General features: G+C 38.9%; 1 protein-coding gene across 4 annotated transcripts in view; it reads right to left on the reverse strand.

The window, feature by feature from the left end:
* SEC24B (SEC24 homolog B, COPII coat complex component) overlaps positions 1-20,511 on the reverse strand; it is a 96,491-nt gene continuing 75,980 nt past the window's right edge. For all 4 annotated transcript variants that reach the window (XM_019500105.2, XM_019500103.2, XM_006272800.4 and 1 more), the window contains 7 exons: positions 18,979-19,089; positions 14,501-14,676; positions 11,762-11,899; positions 8,627-8,731; positions 7,282-7,374; positions 4,281-4,384; positions 1-2,336 (listed from right to left, as the gene is read on the reverse strand). In XM_019500105.2, the coding sequence (XP_019355650.1) occupies positions 2,222-2,336; positions 4,281-4,384; positions 7,282-7,374; positions 8,627-8,731; positions 11,762-11,899; positions 14,501-14,676; positions 18,979-19,089 (842 nt within the window). In that variant the 3' untranslated portion in view covers positions 1-2,221. The remainder of the gene's footprint in view (positions 2,337-4,280; positions 4,385-7,281; positions 7,375-8,626; positions 8,732-11,761; positions 11,900-14,500; positions 14,677-18,978; positions 19,090-20,511) is intronic.

The following is a 20,511-nucleotide window of genomic DNA, read 5'->3' on the forward strand; positions in this document are numbered from 1 at the left end:
TTGTCTATACTGTAAATTGATTTTTACTAAACAAATAAGCAAATAGCTCTCAAATGTATTTTTCATAATTTTTGTATACAAAACACATAGAAGAATAAAGCTTTTAAGTAATAGTTTTACAGAAGATATCATCATAAACCAGTTTCAGGTGTTCTCATATTCAATGTCAAGTTCATAAATAACTGTGTATTCTGTAGAGCTGTTCACTGAGATTATGCTAATATGCCCTTTTGACACTATGGTTTCAAATAATTTATAAGATGTCTACTTTTCAGTGACATTTAGCTTTTATTCAAAATGTGAAGTAGTCTAAAATAAAAAAATATGCAGTTACTGACTTCTTGTCTTAATTTAGGGACAAGATCCAGCATCAACGAAGACATATAGTAACTGATAAAAAATGCAGACTGACTAGTAATTCTGAGCTTCTGAGCAATCTTTGGGCACTCAAATAATTCTGGTTAAGCAAAAGAGACTAATTTAAATAATAAAAGGATCCTTCTCAACTGACTTGCTTCAAACAACCAGGATACCCCACCTTTAGGGTGCAACTAGTATAGTCATAAATCAGTTGTGAAATGTATCTATTGTATTTTTCTTTTAAACATTATACCACACATGATTCAATTTGAATCTTTCTGGGTATAGAGCTCCTGAATATTCAACTTCTTGATTGTTTTAAAATGCTTTAAAGGATTATGCTTTAAAAATTCACTAATATTACCTGCATTTTTAGCGCTTTAGTTCATTATGACAGTGCAGTGAAAATTATCATTTAAACCAAATAAGTGGCAAAGCTGAGGCTGATTCATGATTGACAATGCCTAAATCAGTACTTGAAACAGGCAGCCAAAACATCCTTCCCCCTCTACCTCTGACTATCACCACCCACCATCAATTTTTAGGTGCTAAGTTGAATCTGTGTTCACAAACCAAAGCACTGTTACAAGTATCAGCAGAAATTAGATTATAAAAAAAAAAATACACCAACATGTTTACATTTCAAAACTGGGGTTTTTTGGACATTTTTCTTTTTTTCAAATAATACACCTTTCCCTCTCATCTCTTCAACTAACACACATTTTATATCCCTTATTTTCATCACAGAAGAAATCATATCATAAGATAGCATTCAGTAGTTAACCACGCTTATTTTGAATTTCAAAAAACATGGACCAAGATTGGTTTAAGTAACAAAATATAAATCAGGATTAAGAGAGACTCTTCTTCAGAAAACAATGTATATGAAGGTCCCAACATTAGTTTTTATTGATACACCTACAGCACATTCCCCTCTATGAAAGTCTCTTCTCCCCCCCCAGAAAAGTCTGCAAAATAGAGTGGTAAACACATTCTTTTCAACAATGAATTCTAGATTCAGTATAGAGTTCAGCTTCTAAAATGTAAGAGTTGCAGAAATATAAAAACACATGATGAAGCAAAATATTTTAATTCATAAGCCAATCATAAATAAATTCACCTAAAAGAATAAACTGAATAACTTAAGTTGTGTTTTTTCCTCTGCGGATTCCAATCTCTTAATGTCTTAGTCAACTTCATTCTTTATCTAGGGCAAACTGATTTGTCGTTGAACATTCAACACTGCTGCACACTGAACTATTCATTCTTTAGTTACATTTTTACATCTTCTTTACAAATGTAACACTTATGTACATTATATATTTTATTTCTACATTTCATGTACTTTATTGAAATTCTAGAGTCTTCACAGAGAAAATGTTGAGTCTTTTAGTAAATATGAATCATTCCTTTTAAAAAGTAATTGATATAAACAAACAACATACAGTGTTGCCCTTTGGCTTCTCTGTTAGAGTTTGAATCCAGAAGGGTTATCATAATAAATGTAAGAAAAAAAGGTTTCATCTAATTTTCCATTTCATTAAGAAATATCCCACATCGCTACATAAATTCATCAGCTTGCAATAAACAGAGCACCATACTGCTGCACTACTGGAAGCATGTATAAACCAATTTAAAATGTACTAGTGAAACAGCTTCATTACTCCTACCATGTTTAGGCTGAAGCAAAATTGTGTAATTCCTCTGGAAATACAGATGTATTTGTCCATTAGCTTGGAACTGGTGTTATGGACTGTATATTGGGAAAAACAGACTCCTGTTACTGAAACTTTCTATGTGCTTTTCTCACAGCTGATGTTTGCATCCACAATCAGGAAGTTGTTTCTTCTTTACTTCTCTTTCATTTACAAGTCTGCTGTTGAATCTGAAGTAAGTATTCATAGTATGAGAAAGCTGCCTCTGTCCGATCTTCAATTAAATGCTGAAAAAAATCCGTTTTGGCTGGACTCTCATCTCTGAAAAAGAAGAGAAAAATATATGATCCATTAAACATTAATAAAACACATTTTACAGAAAAGTATAAACAGAAAGTCCACATAATGCTTATTGCCTTGAGAACTACATGCAGCATAAAATTATTAATGAAGTATTCCATTTTCCAACAGTAAAAATCATGTTATTATTGTGTTATAAAAAGAACACTCCTAATATCTGAAATGAAAAGATATTTAAACCTGAAAAAAACAACAAAAATGTAAGTATGATAAAACATTAGAATAAAAACAATTTTTGCTAGCAGTTATCATGACCTGTAGATAGTAACAGGCCATCTATAGGTTACAGTTCGACTCCTGATAATAAATATTTAAACTTTTTACATATCTGCAATGCTGAGTTCACTGCTGACATACAATCTCCTCCAGGCAGATCAGTAATGTTTAAGTTAAGCATAAGAGTCTGTAGGATCAGTGAGTAAATTCAGTTTAGCACAAATCATTCTTTATTATTTCTACAGCATCTAGCGCAATCAAGCTAGAATCCTTAAAGCCACTCAATGCTACTGCAACCCAAAGAGCAGCAATACCAGGAGTTAAATTAAGTCCTTTCAACCCTCACTCTGAATTTCTTGTTTTTCTGTTAATTTGATTCCAATAATTGTTACTTTATAATCTAGAGTTACCCACTGAACTACTCAATGGGGTGGGTTTTTTTTATGTATTCAACTTTTTATGTTGCAAAACATTTACTTAAGACATCTTTTACAGAAATTTTACTGTTAAATAATACATTTTACAAATAAGGAATCAAAGGAAATTCTGATTCAGTCTTTACTACAAGGCAGTAAAGTTCCAGGCATGGCTATACAATTTATCCAAACTACTTTTGTAAGGTATAAATATACATACATAAAAATGTATCAATATAGCACAAAAAACAACTACTATTTGCTTCAAGGGTAAAAGCTGGCAGCTAAAAACATAACATACTTTCCTTAAAAACAAACGGACCAACCAGTCATCAGTTCTAGTAAATTGATAATTGTCAGAGATGAAAAACTATTAACTAAATAGAAGAATTTCACAAATCCCAGATGCTTTAAAACAGGCCATGGATTGAAAAGGCTACAGGATGTCTATGAAGTAATCCACTGATAAATTTATTATTAACTTCTATTAGGCAAACAGGTCTAGTTTAACACTAAACAATTATTAGATATTAGAAGTTATGCTTAAACTTTGATTGGATATTCAAATGTTGAGAGAGTCCAGAGAAGAGTCACCCGTATGATCAGACTTGCAAGACAAGCCATATGAGGAAAGGCTGAGGGACCTGGGACTCTTCAGCCTAAAAAAGAGAAGGCTGAGAGGGAGACTTGGTAGCAGCTTACCGCTACATCAGGGGAATACATAAAGGGCTCGGCAAACAACTGCACTACACCACCCTTGGGGAACACTAGGAGTAATGGCCACAAACTCCTGGAAGACCGATTCAGGCTTAACATTAGGAAAAACCTCTTCACAGTTAGTGTCTAGACTGTGGACTAAGCTCCCTCCAGAGGTGGTGCAATCACCTACCCTAGAAAACTTCAAGGAGACTGGACGGTCACCTTGCTGGGGTCACGTGACCCCACTTGTCTTTCCTACCTAGTGCAGGGGGGCTGGACTGATAATCTTGCAAGTTCCCTTCCAGCCCCTAACAATCTATGAATCTATGAAAATGAAAAGAACACAGATATTCTCTAGCATGACCCTTGTGGGGCCCTAAACTTGCAAAGGTGCTGCTTTTCCTCCTGCACTGAACAGCCTCATTTCCCAATTAACTTCAATTAGAAGCTGAGGGTACTTAGCCTCTAATAGGATTATGTGAGAATTACTACTATGAAATCTAAATATGTTCCCCTGAGATGCATATATGGAAAACAGGAATGTTATAATAAATGTAACTAAAGATGAACTTACTTTATTACTTGAAGAACTGGGTTTAGAGGTCTACTGTCTCTAAGCCAGGATATAAAAGACCTTGTTCTCTCTGAAGATAGCGTATCCAACTCTGGAAGCTGGGTCTGGTTAAAAAAGCCATGAGAAAGAGAGGCTATTTCTTTTCAATATATACCAAAGTAACATAAAATCATGCTGAAATAAATGAATGGTTGAATGAAAGCCAGAAGGTATGATATATACTAATCTAGAAAAAACCACCCCAAAGTCTCAGATTATGAATGTCTTCCAAATAGCTTGTTTTGATACACTGTACATGGAGGTAAAGAATGGGTACATGCATAGATACCACAGAGTAGAAATAGGTACATGATGAGTTTAAAATGCTTAGTAGAAAAAGCTATTCTCAGGACACGAATCTCATGGAAAATAGCCTGAACTTTTTTTTTTTTTTTTTTTACAAAATCATCTGCCACATATTGTATTATAGGCTCTTGTTAGCTTACGTACAACGATTCTGTATCTGTCCTTTCATTTTAGCCAAAAGTAAATGTTTAAAAAAACTGCATTTTAATTGAAAGGTATTTAGAAAACAGGCCCACAGAAAACTAATTTCCTTTCTGGAAATACGGCGTTTTAATTTCCCCTTTGTACATACACATTCAAATTCTTGAATGTTGTGCTCCACAGCAAGAGATACTGACAAACACCAAAACTAAGTCCTGAATTGAAACCACTAAGGTTCAAAACAATGACTTTAGTGGGCTCTTTAACAGGGTGAGGGATCACTGCTAAGCAGCATCAGATATTTCAGCCATTTCTTCTGAGTTAGTATATTGCATCTGAATCATCTGCATCTGGAGAGCTGTTACAGATGTACCTGGAGAAACATCTTTCTCTGAGATCAAACGACAGTTTTTTTTGTGGAAGAGAGCTGGGACACTCCCAATATCCCACAGCCCTCTGCTGTCTCTCTTTCCCCTTTCCAGAGGGCTGGAGTGCTTTTACACTCCCTTTCTTGCCATGTTTTCAAGCTCTGCAAGTTTTCTTTGAAAATTGTATCTCCAAAAATGAATGACTGTCTCTAGCCCAGTTATTTTACTCCCTGGTCAGATAGATATGGACTGTGGGGGTTTCTGCCTTCCTCTGTAGCAGGGGCTATGACCCTCTACCTGGGATCACTTGAGTATATATTAATAATAGAGGTAAACTGATACATTGGTCTGATATAGGATCCATACTGATATAAAGAAAACTGGCTGTATCAGATATTGGTCCAAGGGGCCAATGATTTGGCTGATAAATGCCTGTGTTGCACGCAGCTGCAGTGCAGCACTCAGGCAACAAGGAGCACAGCCGACAGCGTGGAGAGCTGCCTCCAGCTGGGAAGTCTGGTGTGGTGGAAGGGGAAGGGGCGAGGAAGGGGCGTGGGGGGGGGCAGATCAACGCCCCCTGCAGTGAGTGGGTGGAGGCGGGGTGTTGAGCTGGGGCTGCGGTGGGCAGCTGGCAGCAGCAGCACTGAGAGCAGAGTGGCAGCCAAATTTGGGGTGGATGCAGGACCCTCCCAGCACTTCCCATGCTCCCAGTACCTTTCTGAGCCCAGCCCACACCGAGAAGAACACTACACAGACCCGGCTGCAGCCTGCCCCCGCCTCCAACCTCCCCCATGCCCTCCTGGGGTGCAAGAAGCAGCGGGAGTCGCCTCCTTCCCACCACGAGCTGCGGCTCTGGCTCCCCACCCAACCCCACCCCACCCCTGCCTGGGCAGCACCTGCCCATGCCCCTTCCCTCACTGCGGGGGCCGTTGATATGCCCCCCCACACCACTTCCCTCCCCTTCCACCACGCTGGATTTACCAGCTGGAGGCAGCTGTATCAGAAATCGGATCGGTATCGGCTGATATGCCTCCTTAAATATTAGCTATCAGTACTGGCCCCAAAAATCTCTATTGGTGCACCTCTAATTAATAATCTTTTACAAAAGCAGGACTTCGGCTACTATGATACTCCTGCTTTACTTGTGGAAAGATAGATTATGTCTTGTGTTGTTTCTGGGTTGACTATAGTTTTACTAAGAGGTTAGATTTTGGATTTGTACAGGATGGTTTGGGTAAGGATGATCCTGCCTCAGGCAGGGGGCTGCACTAAATGACTTTTGGAGGTCCCTTCCATCCCTGCTTCTCTATGATTCTGAACCAGTGCCAGGGTACCCAGGGGTGCCACCAGATCCTTTGAAGGATGCTTTGAGGCACGATAAGATAAGTGAGGTATAAGGAGGTAAGCAAATAAGCTAAGTGCAGGCTCAGGCTTGTCCCTAGATCCCCCACCCTCACTACCTAGCCCCTCTGCAAGGAGATAAGCACTGTAGTATCTAGTTTCTGAAACTGGGTGCCATTCATATTCACAAAAGTTATGAAGGGGGTGCCTCAAGTCCAAAAATGTTGAAAACCACTGCTATAGCTTATGTAGCTTGTGGAACAATTAATATGGGATCAAAAACAAGTCTTTGACTGCACGTTTAAAATTAGTTGTGTTGCCACCTTTGTAATAAATGGATGGAATGAGCTATATTTAAAACAAATCCACATTTCTGTAGTGATCAGTCCTTCCTTATGTAATGAATCCTTCCCTTTTGCATAAAAAAACCTGTCCTTGTATTATGTCTCCCCCTTGATTAAAACTGTATTGGCGCATTTTGGTTCTCTCTGAATATAGTAATTAAATAAAAAATGTTTAGCATCTTGCTAAAGTTCCCTCTACATCATGTTCTTTAATATTTTGGAAAAATTTCCACAGCTATCTTGTTGCTTTCTACTGAAGTATCACTACATCTGATTCAAACAACCATAGGCAGAGATTTTCACTGTGTTTGGCAGACTTGAAACCACACATAATTCTCCTACCATGCACAAATTCTACCATGAAATCAATTCAATTCAGCTTCTCAACTGAACAGAGTCAAGAGAAATGTTGATTACTTATAAATATACATATGATATGATCCAAAACATTCAAATGCTTACCAATTTCTGGGGTACGGCTGCATAGTTTGGATACCCAAGTACATCTTTTATGAAGTTATTATCACAACTTTTCCCAATCCATATGTAAAAAATCTACAAAAGATTAAAATTAGTCTCGGTAAAAGTCTTGCATATTTTTTAGAGGAAAATACAACCTGAATCCAGAGAATTCATGTTTTGTTTTGGAACGTAGGTTTAAATGGAAATGGAAAAAGTATTTTAAGAACTCTGGTCTGGGATATACAGTATTTAGGAGATTCTCTCTTGATTTTTTTTTCCAAATATCCCAAATATTGAAATTATGATATAGAATTTGATAATTCATTCAAGGAACTATTATTATCGGAATATATTTATAATTTAAAATCAACTGATGCACAAATTCAGTAACAATTTCAAAGCACATTCTTCTACAGCCAAGTCTATATACTTTGCTTTGTCAGTAAACTGGCACCATCTACAGGAAGATAATTTAATAGCATCAGAAAACTACAGTAAGTACAAACACTGCAGTAAATTTTATACAGGTGGATGTCACTGTACCGTAAGCACAGATACAAGGGCTTGTAAGTACAATAGCTGCTTTACAATAATTTCTAAACTGGCTACTCATAGTGGGCTATAACATTTGTACCGCAGCTTACTGCAAACTAACTTCCCTGTTTAGATAAGCCCTAATGTTCTGAAAATCTAACTAAGGTCCATAACTTTTTCTGACTTTTATAGACAAATCACTTTTCAGACTGAATCCTTTATATCCACAAGTTCAGAGTGCTTCCTTTCCAAATTAAACTAACAATTTGTGGGAAAAAATATTATGGCACTTTCCACAGAAATCTGGATCATTTTCTTTAATTGTCATAACATAACTTTCCCCACACACAAACATAGTTCATATAAGCCACAATTCATATAATTTTTTGCAGAAATCTAGTTGGTTTAATAAAAGATATCACCTCTACCACGAGTTCTGATATAATTCATAGAAGTATTTAAGTACATCCTCAACTTTGATGAGAATCAAGTATGGGAGTAAATGTTTTGCTAGAGCAGACTTTAGCATGTCCTGTTAAGCTACCACTTTCAAAGAAAAAACTCAGTGGAAAAAGGAAGCTTTAAACACTGTCATTAGAGTCCATAACAACATGAAAACATTAGTATTCCGTGCTAGATTAAGAATCTTCTTTTACTAAGAGCAAAGTGTCTCAACTGGGACAGGAATTTAGAGCCTTGTATTAATCACTGTGTTGCTTTGCTATAGTACTTGTGTAGTAAGTTGGTTATTATTAAAAGTTAAACTCATTTGTTATTGTCTAAATAAAAATGAATCAAAGTAGTAGCTTACTGAGCCACAGTCCATAAGAAAAACTCCTTCTCTTGTCAGCTTCTCTGCAGATAACTTCTGAAGAGGAGGTTGAGGAACAACCCTGTCGTTAACATGAATTGCACCCTGTAATACAATTACAATAGTAATTACAGTTACAATTATAACAGTAATTACAATTACAATAGTGCCCATTACATAAAACAGGATGTATGATTAATTAACTTTAAGCTTAATCATTTTTTGACAAATTAGGTAGTTTAGTCTAAGTGTTGGTTCTCTAGTTGTATTTTAGATAGATTCTTATCTAACAAAATCCCACCTCTACCCTTCACGTAAATCTTTCAAAAATTCTCATTCTGGAAAGATGCATCTAGAGACATGATCTATTTTACTATATAAACTAAGGGATGATAACTTAACTAAGCACATTATGTATACTATGTCTCCATGCTTACTGTGTGAACTAAATACTAATATGTATATTACATTAAACAGATTCTCACTCTACACCCAAAAACAAATGAAAAAACCTGACCTTTACTAACTAATGAAAAAGTTACAAATGGCAATGTCAAAGACTCCCCAGACTGTTCCTGTAAACCAGAAGGCTGGAGGAAATTGTGGTGGTAGAAAGCACCTGGTGGTCAGATCCTGCTTGGAGTCATTTGTGGCAGCTAAAACAATTCTGTCTTTGGTACACTGCTCTGAAATGCACTGAATGACCAATCTCTTTCCCCACTCCCCGCCTGTACCTGAGAAAGCATAACAGAATTGCCAGACCCTACAGAAGCTGGATTACACTACCCTGTCAATGTATCTGAGCCCAGTGTTATAAAGGCAGGCTGAAGATCTATTACTAAGGACCTGTGGATCATTCTGCTAAGAATATGAATATGAAAAATAATTACATAAGTGATAGTATATCCTCTGGGCTGGATTATGATCTCATCTAAAAAATGCAGCACTACCTTAAATACAATGTGAAAATGAAAACTGTAAGAGTGTCTTGGAGAAGAAGTAAGAGCTGTACCCAACTGTAATGAACATCAAGAGAAGGGGTCTGTATTTTAAAGGTCAGTAAATTTAAAATCCACTGCAAGAAATATGACTTGAAGCAATATTGAGCTATGGAATTCATAGCTCTATGCAAGCTAAGACACTAAGAGAAATTAAATCTGACATCTTAGGTCCACATTGTTTTTGGGTATGAATATATCAATGAATGACACAATGATCCCAGTGTTCATAGAGATCACCTGGAAACTATCCCAGGATTTTGCTTTCTTGACAGAAGTAAAAGACTACTAAAGAAATACAAAAACAGACTGGAGACGACTACCTCATGGCACAGATAAACCAAGAGTGAGGGTGGGAAGGGAGTACACAGATTATTAAGAATTTAACTTAAAAAGAAAAAAGGGTACATTTGAAAAAAGACAAGAAAAAAAATAAGAGGTCAGAAATTCTTAAAGGGCTTCAACCATTATTTTAGGCCTTGAATCACAGAGTTCTCCACGTAAAGCCAATGGCAGTTGAGAAGCACTATGAAGTAGAAAGCAAACTGCCCTTTCTATCCTTGGTGCAGAGCAGAAAGGAGTGGAGTTAAGTGTGCCCTAGAGATATTACTGAGGCAAAAAACTCTCCTCTCAAGGACAAGTGGCATTATCCATGTTCACCCACAGTGAGGATTGTGCATATGGACAATCCCTCAAAGGAGAGCTGCCTTGATTGCATGCTCTTCTCAGATATTTTTTTCCTATACAGTTTAAGTCTGCCAGGCTTATTTAAAACAAACCAACAAACAAACAAGGATAAAACAATGAGGGCTCAAGAGCTAGTACAGGGCAAAAATTCCAAATGGAAAAAAAACTTCCAGGCTGGCTAGAGCTATTCATACTATACAAAATAAAGTATTTAAATTAACTTCACTTAGCCAATAAAAATAAAATTTTAAAAATGAACTTCTAGCAAGAGATAACTGAATTGAAATCTCTTGGAACTAGCAACTTTGTATTTACTAATTAGATTTTTTCAATGCATTTTCCTTTAGCATTAATGGCCGAGCATAAAACAAAGCTACTTTAGCTTTTCATGTGTCAGTAGGAAGAAAAAAAAAGATTGACATGCCAAAAACAACTAGTCATTTCAACTGTTCTTGTTGGCACTAGCTTCAACAATTAACTGATACTGCAAAGGAAGGCATATTTAGCTTCCAGCTTACTATTTTCAACCCGAAGAAATGGTAGCCTACAAGTTAATTCTGTAGCTGAACAATTCAGATTTAAGGAGTGTAAGCAAAAATCAATGATATGTAATTATATTTACGACAGCTAGTGGGAAATTAGCAAACAAAACTCTACTAAGCTAAAAGTTGTATCTGTCATACATATGAACAACTAGCTCTACTGAACGTTTCAATTGTTAAAACACGTAGAAAAAACCCAAATAAACCAAAAGGCTCTTTACTTAAACTCTCTGTGTTCTTGCACCAAGCCCAGCACAGCACAGGCAGTGCATTAGCTGGACCTGGTTCACTCAACATCTGTATAGATTGGGCGTTTTAGTGGGGCTTTTTTTGGCGTGTTTATCTAATAGCAGATTGAATCACCTTTTGAAAAAAGTGTCAAAAAGCCCAGCTGAAGCATCTGATCTATACAGATGCTGCAGAGCCGAGTCAAATAACACGCTGCTTCTTCCAGTCAAGCACATTTTGTTTGTTCTTTTTTAAGGTCTGCAAGCAACCTTTACTCATTCTCCACAGCCAAACTACAACTCAAGCATAGCTTGCCGATTTCATTATCTTCACATGATTTTAAAACTTTACCTTTAGGAACCAGATATGCATTATCTTTTTAGCTTTCCATAAATTGGCAACAGATGGCAAGATGACAGAATAATAATCACTGAAACATGATTCTTAAGAACATGTGCAGAAAGACCTTGTGCACTCATTACCCATCCTGTATTTCTGGCAAACCTTGTAAGCACTTAGCTTTAGAGATTATTCAAGGTTTTTATAGTTTACCATGTCAAAAATGGTAGAAATAAACATTTAAATTACAATCAAAATGTATAAGAAACTGTTACCATAGGTTCAGTAGATTCTGCAATGTGTTTCAGCTGTATTCTATATAAAACAGTTCTATGTTATACCTCATCTGTCAATCTGTCTATCCTGTACAAGTTGGGATGTATCATTTTCATCAGATGAATAAGAGGCTGACTCTTCATCTGGCACATGGCATATACACGGTCATCCAAGCGTGTGCTAGTGCCAGTTCTAAAAGCTTTCTGTAAAACAAAAAAGTATCAAATTGAGTTTAAGACCCTTTTTATATGTTTTATAAGGAATTTTAATATATCATGGCAAAACATTCATTGCAAGGAACTCAAATCCAGAGCTGACAAAAACGCAGTTATTTTTATGAGGAAAAAGATTCACTTTATGTTAATTATAAAATCAAGTTCAATCTGAATGCCAAATTTGAGGCACTTTAAATAGAATTCATCCTCCTGCTGTTCTGAGAAGTATTTGGGGAAGAATCAAGAGCAAGATGGTTTCTCCCATTTATCATAGATTTATATTGCTGCTTTCAGCATTTTTCTTCTATCTTTATACTTAATTCCTATAACAGGCTATGAAACTTACTGCCAGCAGAAATCATTGAGGTGAAGAGTTTAAGAGGTTTCAAAACGAATTAAAAAACACATCCATTATTATATCCAAATTTAGGGCAATAAAGATTAAAAATAATCAAGAACTGTGAAAAATACAGAGCAGCACAGACAGTCCTCATATTTCACAGTACAAACCAGGCTTCCACAAATGTGGGCCAGAAAGAATCTTTTCTGGAGGACAAATTATTCCATAACTGCCTTCTGCAGGTTTCCTTGCACTTTCTTTTGAAGCACTTCATAAGCACTGCTGGAGCTATTCATCACTGTATAAATAACGGACTCCTCACTGAAGAAGGGACCTGAAATGGGGTGCGTCTATCAGTGGTGAGAGCTCCTCACCCATACAGGTTGGCCTGCTTCCAAGACTAGACTTTCCTGCAACTGAAAACCCTCTCAACAAACAGGATGGATCACTGTTTTAGACATGATAACAGATTAGCCTTATTGGTGTGGCATGGACATTTGTTTCCCCAGAGACAAGCAGCAGCAGCACTACTACCTTGTAGTGTAGGTGGGTTATGCTGGTGCTACTTTTCCCTGGGGAATGCCCATGCCACGCATGATCTAGTGCGCAGCAGGTTATCCCAGGTTGGGTAAGGGAGAATGAGGCCAGCAACTGTGGTTAGTCCCAGCAGCCTTAACCGGGGGCCTTGGGGAGTTGCAGCTGCTGTGCGCAAGCTAGGAGCCTGTCCAGGAGCTGCAGTGTGGCTCCAGCCAGCCAAGCTCTGGTTTTGGGCAATGCGTACTGCCGCCACGTGTGCTGCCACATGTACCACCCCGCTTTGTTTTTGGCATGGGTTTTTTTGACCCTGGAATCTCCAAGGGTAACCCCTTCCCCCCTCCCACAAGGTAGCAGTACGGTGAACACCTGCACATCCACGCTTGTCTGGACATGGCCATCCAGATGTAGCAAGATAATTCCTATATTGAAAATTCAGAAGTCTGTGCAGTAATATAGCTTTAAAATGCATGGAATCTCTTCTGCTTGCATAAAGTACTCTAAGAACTCAATTTCTTTGGTCTGCCATGTTTCAGTATCATTTCCAGTCTCCTTTCTGTATCCCTTACACTTTTTAATATGCAAAAATTTGTTAGTATCTGGTTTCATAGATGTTACAGGCTGGAAGGGACCTTACAGGTCATCAGGTCCAGCCCCCCTGCACTTGGGCAGGAAAGACTGCTGGGATCAGATGGTTATTCCTTCACCTGCTGTTAAGGGACTTTTAAATCATTGTAATCTATACACCCCTCCTGTGGACCCTCTGCAGAACAAAAAGATAGCTTTGCCACTCTTTTCCTTGTTTGTTGAGCCTTCCAGGGTACCTTGAAGCAGGCAAGCCTAACAGAGATAATGCAAGTGATCCTCTGGGTAGAAAAAAAATAATTTTCACTTTATTTGTGAATTCTGGAGATTTACCTTTTAATTTGGAAAACATTATACAAAACACTTCAGGAGATGAGAACTCACAGAAAATACTTGCTATACCTAACCATAAAATTAATTTGAATTTTGTTTTTAAATTTAAAAAATTTGAAGTAAAAATTGAAAGTGCCTGTGAACTATTACACATTAATTTGAGGTGAGATCTTAAACCACCTATTTTTAGCTTTAATCACCAGTTTCATTTAATAATGTATAAGAATAACATCTGTTGGTACACATTTAACTTCATTGATCATTCATGTGTGTGTCAGATATGTTGAGAGTATTTAATTGATGTGTTTTCCTTCATTATGGAAATTGAGCAAGTAGAAAAAAGTGGCTTCTAGCAGTAATTTCAAGGAAAAGCGTCAATTCCAAATTTTGGAAATGTTAATATTCACAATACTGATATTTTACATTTTGTTTCAAAATAGAAATGACATAGAATAATGAATTTCAAAAATAGATGTGCTTAAAGTTTTGGTTAGGGACTGATCAGATAACATCAGTTAAATCTTTTGTGCTATTGAGCTTATTTTTTAATCAAACTATTGCCACCCAAAGAAGAGATCGTTCCACTTTTCCAATAATGTAACAAAGGAGCTACCATAAAAAGGGGGAAGATGACAGACTCTAGATCCTAATATTTACACCAATGACTCATTGGTTTAGATTTCACAGCACGCTGGTTGAGAATCACTGGGTTAGACTGTCTATTGGAAGACTTAGTTAAAATCGAACACAACTTTGTATTTGATCTAAAAAATGAAAGCCATTAGATTATAAAATACCTGTTTAAGAAGAGCCAAAACATACAAAGGAAACAGCTTGAGAGAGTTTGGTGCTATCAGAGTAGACTGTTGTAAGTTTGAGACTGTTGACATATATGCAGACAATGAATCTACCACAGCATTCACTAAGGCATCTCTTGAATCCGACAGACTTGATGAAACTGACCGATCCACAGCTGTAGAATTTAAGCAGCAACAAAAAGGACATGCAAGTTTACTGACTGTATTTTAATATGAGAGTTGTAAAAAGTATTAGAAGTCAGTTGCTTTGTTATAGAATTTTTAAGAATTTTAAATAGCCGGTGAATTTCTATTAGAAGTGAATACATGAGTTTTCTCTAGGAGGGAAAAAACAAATCTGCTTATGATGTATAAAGAAAAACAGGCTAATGCAGTGACTTTTTCTCTGTTCCCAAGCTCCTGGAAATCTATGATACTGGGGGAGTAAGAGAGAGAGTAAATGTACTGTTCTTTAAGTGCCAGATTGACATGCTGGCAAGAAAAGAAATATTGAATCAGAAGCAGTCATAGAAAGAAGACCTACTCAGGAGACTGAAATGAAAAATGAAGAGGCCTGTCAAACAAAAATACCGAATGGAATGCCAACTGGTTTTTAATAAACTGCCTATTAAATTGAATACTTTGGAAAACTGCCACTGGATGTCTTGTTCTACTTCAGTCATTTCTAGTGTCAACTTCAGCAGAAGCTTCCCCCTTATTTCTCTGCAGTTTGGCCAAAGCTTCTTTGAATAACTGACCTAGAAAATTGTTTAAGTTTCCTGTTTGAAAAGATTGCCTGCCTGTCAAATACTGAAAATAAACTGGCTATTATGAGTGTCATTCTTTATTCAGAAAGATTTGGTAATTCTAAAATCTCATTATACAATAAGATTACAACTGGAGGAAGAGTGGAGTTAGGAGCTGAGCTGAAATCTCTTTGGCTGCTTACAGATGTAACCCCCTCCCACTCCAAATAGTGCTTTACTTTAAACTTCGTACATCCCCATGTTGAGCCCAGCACATGCCCAGAAGAGGCATCACGTTAGTTTGACTTGGCTTGCCCAATGTCTGTATAGATCACACACTTGAGCACGGCTTTTCGGGTACTCTTATCTAATAGCTGATTGATCAGTCAGCTATTAGATAAAAAAGTGTCCAAAAAGCCCTGCTGAAGTGAGCAATCTATACAGACACTGTGGAGCCATGTCAAACTAACCCAATGCCTCTCTCTTCCAGTAAAGCACGTTTTGGGTTTTTTTTTCCCCCATGTCTGTCAGCAGCCTTTATGCCCAGGAGCCCTCAGGAAGTCTCCATGTTTTGCTGATAATTTCAACAAATAAAGATTCAATCAGTTTCTCTCCCTTCCTCTCTCCCTTTTTAAGTGAAACAAGGTACAGCCTCTAAGAAGCTAAGTAATGCTGCTTGCAAAGTACAGCTCCTGCCAAACCTATCAATTAATGCCAGATTTCCAAAATGGACAACCAGTAAACTGACCTTCTCCAGACAAATTTATTCTGCGATTCCAGTCTAAATAAGTATAAAATTAAACAAACAGTATACTACAGACTTGAAGCACGCATTAAAATTTGAATATATTCATAAAACGGTTATATTCTGAGACATGTAACTGCACTTAATAGTACTTCTGATCTACTTGTATTAAGATATATATTGATCTGTTTCTCTAACACAGCTGCAGCTAGTGCAAATTGAGCTTCTTCCTTCATTGCTATTCCAGGACTAGAAATATCTTTTGGTTGTAGGAAGCCATCTGCTGGGTGAATGTAAATTTAGCATCTATAAACTAAATATTATTAGTTTCTCCTAATAACATTTGTTTAGCAGACCAGTAAGTTAAAAAACAGCATAGACTAAAGGGCTAAGCACTTATTTCCTTCTGTAGACAGTGCTGTGCTCCAGTGACAATGATGAACACGAAGTTGTTGCTGGCAATCTATGTAGGCAGCAAGTTGGGGTGTCAGATTCTTCAGGTGACAGTAACATGAGCTGCCATCCCTTTCCATCTGAAGTCAGGACTTCATGTCTTTCCTTAAAACATACCGGGAAACTACTAACCAGTGGTTCTCAACCTTTTTAGACCAGAAACACCCTTGGATAGACTTGAGGCAACACAGGAAAAATGAGCCTGAAGAAGGGTGTTTGTGCCCAAAAGCTTGCTAAGAAGAATTTTTCCTATTTGAATTGGTCTAATAAAAGATATTGGATTTACCCAAAGAATCTTGTCTGCCTGTCCTTAGACCAACACGGCTACAACCTACATCCATGAATTTTTAGTTTTCCCTCTTTCTGCATACAGAAAAACAACAGAGCAGTTCTTCTGTTGCAATGAACTCAGAAAGACCACAACTAGGGACTTCTATCTTGTGAATCATGTCTGTTAATTTAACAGTGCTAACAGTGCGTGACATCCTGTGGCACCCTTAAAAGGATCTCAAGTCACCCTGGTTGAGAATCACTGTACTAAACTCCCATACAGACTCTTTTTTCTTTTAAATTGATAATTTATGAATGTTGAGCTGACAAACCCGGGATTAATAATAAATCATTTCTCTTGCCTATTTCTAGTCCCTGGGCACCGTGATCCTGCTTTTATCCCTACCTAACCCATTTCCACAACTCCTCATCCCCTACTCCCCTCCAGTCCCTGCTTCCTTTTCCATCCCCCATTTCCATTTCTTCTACCCATTCCCTGCCTCCCTCACCATAACCATGCTCCTTAGTCTTCTGTGGTGTCCCTTTCCCTCCCCCTTCATTGTCTGGTTCCTGATGCTTCACCTCTTCATTGTCCTTCCAAGATACCCAAATCTCCTCCTAAAGCCCCTCTGAAGGTGCACCGATACATCAGTCCAGTATCGGATCGGCACCGATATAAAGAAAATTTTCTGTATTGGAAATCAGCCTGATGCGGCTGATAATTTGTCCGATAAATGCCCATGCGTGAGCGCAGCCACAGTGCAGCATGTAGACAGTGAGGAACAGAGCCTGCAGCATGGACTGCTGCTTGCAGCTGGTAAGTCTGGTGTGGTGGGAGGGGATGGGACAGAGAAAGGGGGAGGGCAGGGGGTGGGGAGCAGATCAAGGCCCCTGCAGTAAAGGGTGTGAGACTGGGGCTGCCCAGCTGGGGCAAGGGCGAGTATGAGACAGAGGCACGGCTCGTCAGGGTGTGCGGGAAGGGAGGGGAAGGGGTGGCTCCCACCGCTGCGCACTGCTCGTCTGGCAGCTCCTGCTGCTAATCCCGCTGCTCATCCGGGAGGGCATGGGGGGGGTGGCATGTGCCCTTGGATCTGTTCAGGGCAGGGCGGGCTGGGCTTTTCCTGGCTAGGCAGACCTGGGGGCACACGCCCTCCTGGACGAGCAGTGCGAGCCGTCAGATGAGCACTGGATGAGCCGTGGGCAGCTGCGGGAGCCACCCGCCCCCCTGTCACACCTCTGTCTTGGTGCCCACTCCAGCCCCAGCTTGCAGCTGCAGTCCAACTTCTGCAGATCTGAGGGGGCACATGACACCCCCCCCAGGACGAGCCGCTTGTGGCTCTGTCCCACGCCCTTTCCTGCCCCGGCTGGTCAGTGTCTGCCTCTGCCCCAGCCCCATTCCCACCCTCACCACAGGGGCTTTTATGCAGCTCTTCAGTTTGAAGAGCTGCATATTGGAAATCAGACTGCTAGCAGTCAATATGCCTCCTTAAAAATCAGCTATTGGTACAGGCCCCAAAAGTCTCTTAGTACACTCCTAAACCCCTCCTAAGGTTCTCTTAATCTGTAAGGGCAGGGGGGTGGGATGTCTAACAGAAGTATGTTCTCATACACCAAATAAAGCTACTCTTCCTGATATGTTCAGGTGGCAGCAGTAGATGCTAGACAGATTTCTTTGCCAGCAGCATGAGGCAGTCTGGGGCTCTTGATTTTCCTATTTTGTAAAATTTTCACCTACATTAGAGGTTCTGCCCAGAATGTTAAAAGGGGGCAGCCCAGAATGTTAAAAGGGGGCAGGGTTTACCAAGCACTGATTGCTCTACAGATGCCTGTCTGCCCCCTGGATGGCTCCAGCAGCCCCCATCTCTTTTTTATAGGATAACATTCTGCTAACTAATGCAGTTTGCCCTGCAGCTTAAGCTTATGATGCAATTCTAAAGTTCCAGGATACAAACTTAATGAGGATATCTGATTGGGAATTGTTACAACAATGCACAACAAAGTTTGCTTTTATTTTCTCTAAAAATATCCTGGCAAGTTACATACAAAAAGTTATTTAATTTAGCCTCTTGTGAGTATGCTTTAAGTGTCTCATACATATCCCTCCCCCCACCTTTACCTTGGTTTTTTAATACGCAGGCTGGATACTCTGGACCAAATTAAATTTGCATGGGAAACCATAAATCTAGCTTTTCCTAAATAACAAAGTTCTTCTAACATATTTCTTTTAGGTAACATAATATTTGAACATCCATGCCTGTACTCACCCATGTTTGCTAAGAGGCAGATAACTGCTTGTACATCTGCTCCTGCATACACATCAGCCAGTGAACTGACAACCGGCAAGCAAAGAGTGTGCACTCGAATCCTCCGTTCGCCTACAAGAGAAATGATGCATAAGTACTCACTGCTTTTCAACTGGGTAGAAAAGGGTTGGCTAATATTGCTTAATACATGCTTGCTCACGTCCCAGACACTTCTAATATAACTGTTTCCTACTTTTACCTTGTAACATACTGCCCAATATTATGAAATTACTCTTATCCTACATCATAAAGTCAGCACCCTCTTCACACTCAAATACCTCCCAAAATACTTCTAGAATATCCAAATTATGAGTTCGTAATAATTTATAGAAGTATTAGAATTTACCAGTGATGGTAGTTCTTAAAGAGTGGCCCTAGCCTATCCCCTTTTAATGTAACACACGATGTCTGTACATTGGCTTCTGAAACCAATTACTTCCTTGCCATTTCAGTGGTAAGGCATTGACAGTGCCCTCATAACCCTTGCTTTTACCTATGGCAGGAGTGTTAAACACGGCTAGTGGACCAGATTCAGCCCACGGAACTGTTCTACCTGGCCCACTGGTAGTCCAGTTGGCTACTGAAAGTTGGGGGGTTTGGTCATGGAAGCATGGCCTGCTGCAGAATTCAGGGGCCCTGAACCTGATGGACATTGTCTCTGGCAGCAGAGAGGTGAGCAAGGGTTGTGCAGATACAGCCCCTGCTTGTCCCGCTGCTGCTCACTCGTGGGACAGTGTCTGGTGGATCCAAGTGTGCTGCCTGCTACTGGATCCCTGGATCTGTGCAGCTGCCTGCTCTTGGATGTATGCTGCTGCCTGCCCCAGATTCATGCCACTGTCTAATCCCTGATCTATGCCACTGCCTGGTCACACACTCACACTGCTGCTCACCCCCGGACTTGCACTGCTGGCCTGGCCCCAAAGATCCAGCTCAGAAGTAGCCCTGTCTAGATCCAGCCTAGAGCCCAAAGTGAGTTTTACACCCCTGACATATGAAATGCAGTAAGGTGATGCTGCTGTTTCTGGCTTTATGCCTTACAGTTTGGACAAGTGCTTTGGACAATCAGTCATTTACAAAAGCTTCTGAACAAGAAACGATGGCGAATCCCCAGAAGAGAGTAACATAAAGCAAGTCTTTTTTAAACTAGAAAACACAGGCAGGGATTCTACTCACCAGTTTCTGCTACTTATTCAAATTTAATACCCAATTCCACAGGAAACTCTACTGATTTCAGTGGTACTTACAGAATAAGCTTGTCTGTACTAAACAAACACTTATGAACAGTATGGAGATAGGGCGCAGTTCACAAAAATAAACATTTTAACAGAATTTTTGCTTCTTTAGATAAAGAGCTTAATCTGAATTAGGTGTAATTTGGAATTTTTTTTTTAATTTAAAAACAAATTTTGTAGGCCCTGATGTCTTATATACCTGCAGATATTAACTATAAATAGAGCCATCGACTGTGATGGAAATACTTATTATGTATAAAAT

Source organism: Alligator mississippiensis, chromosome 2, assembly GCF_030867095.1.
Source record: "Alligator mississippiensis isolate rAllMis1 chromosome 2, rAllMis1, whole genome shotgun sequence".
NCBI lineage: Eukaryota > Metazoa > Chordata > Crocodylia > Alligatoridae > Alligator > Alligator mississippiensis.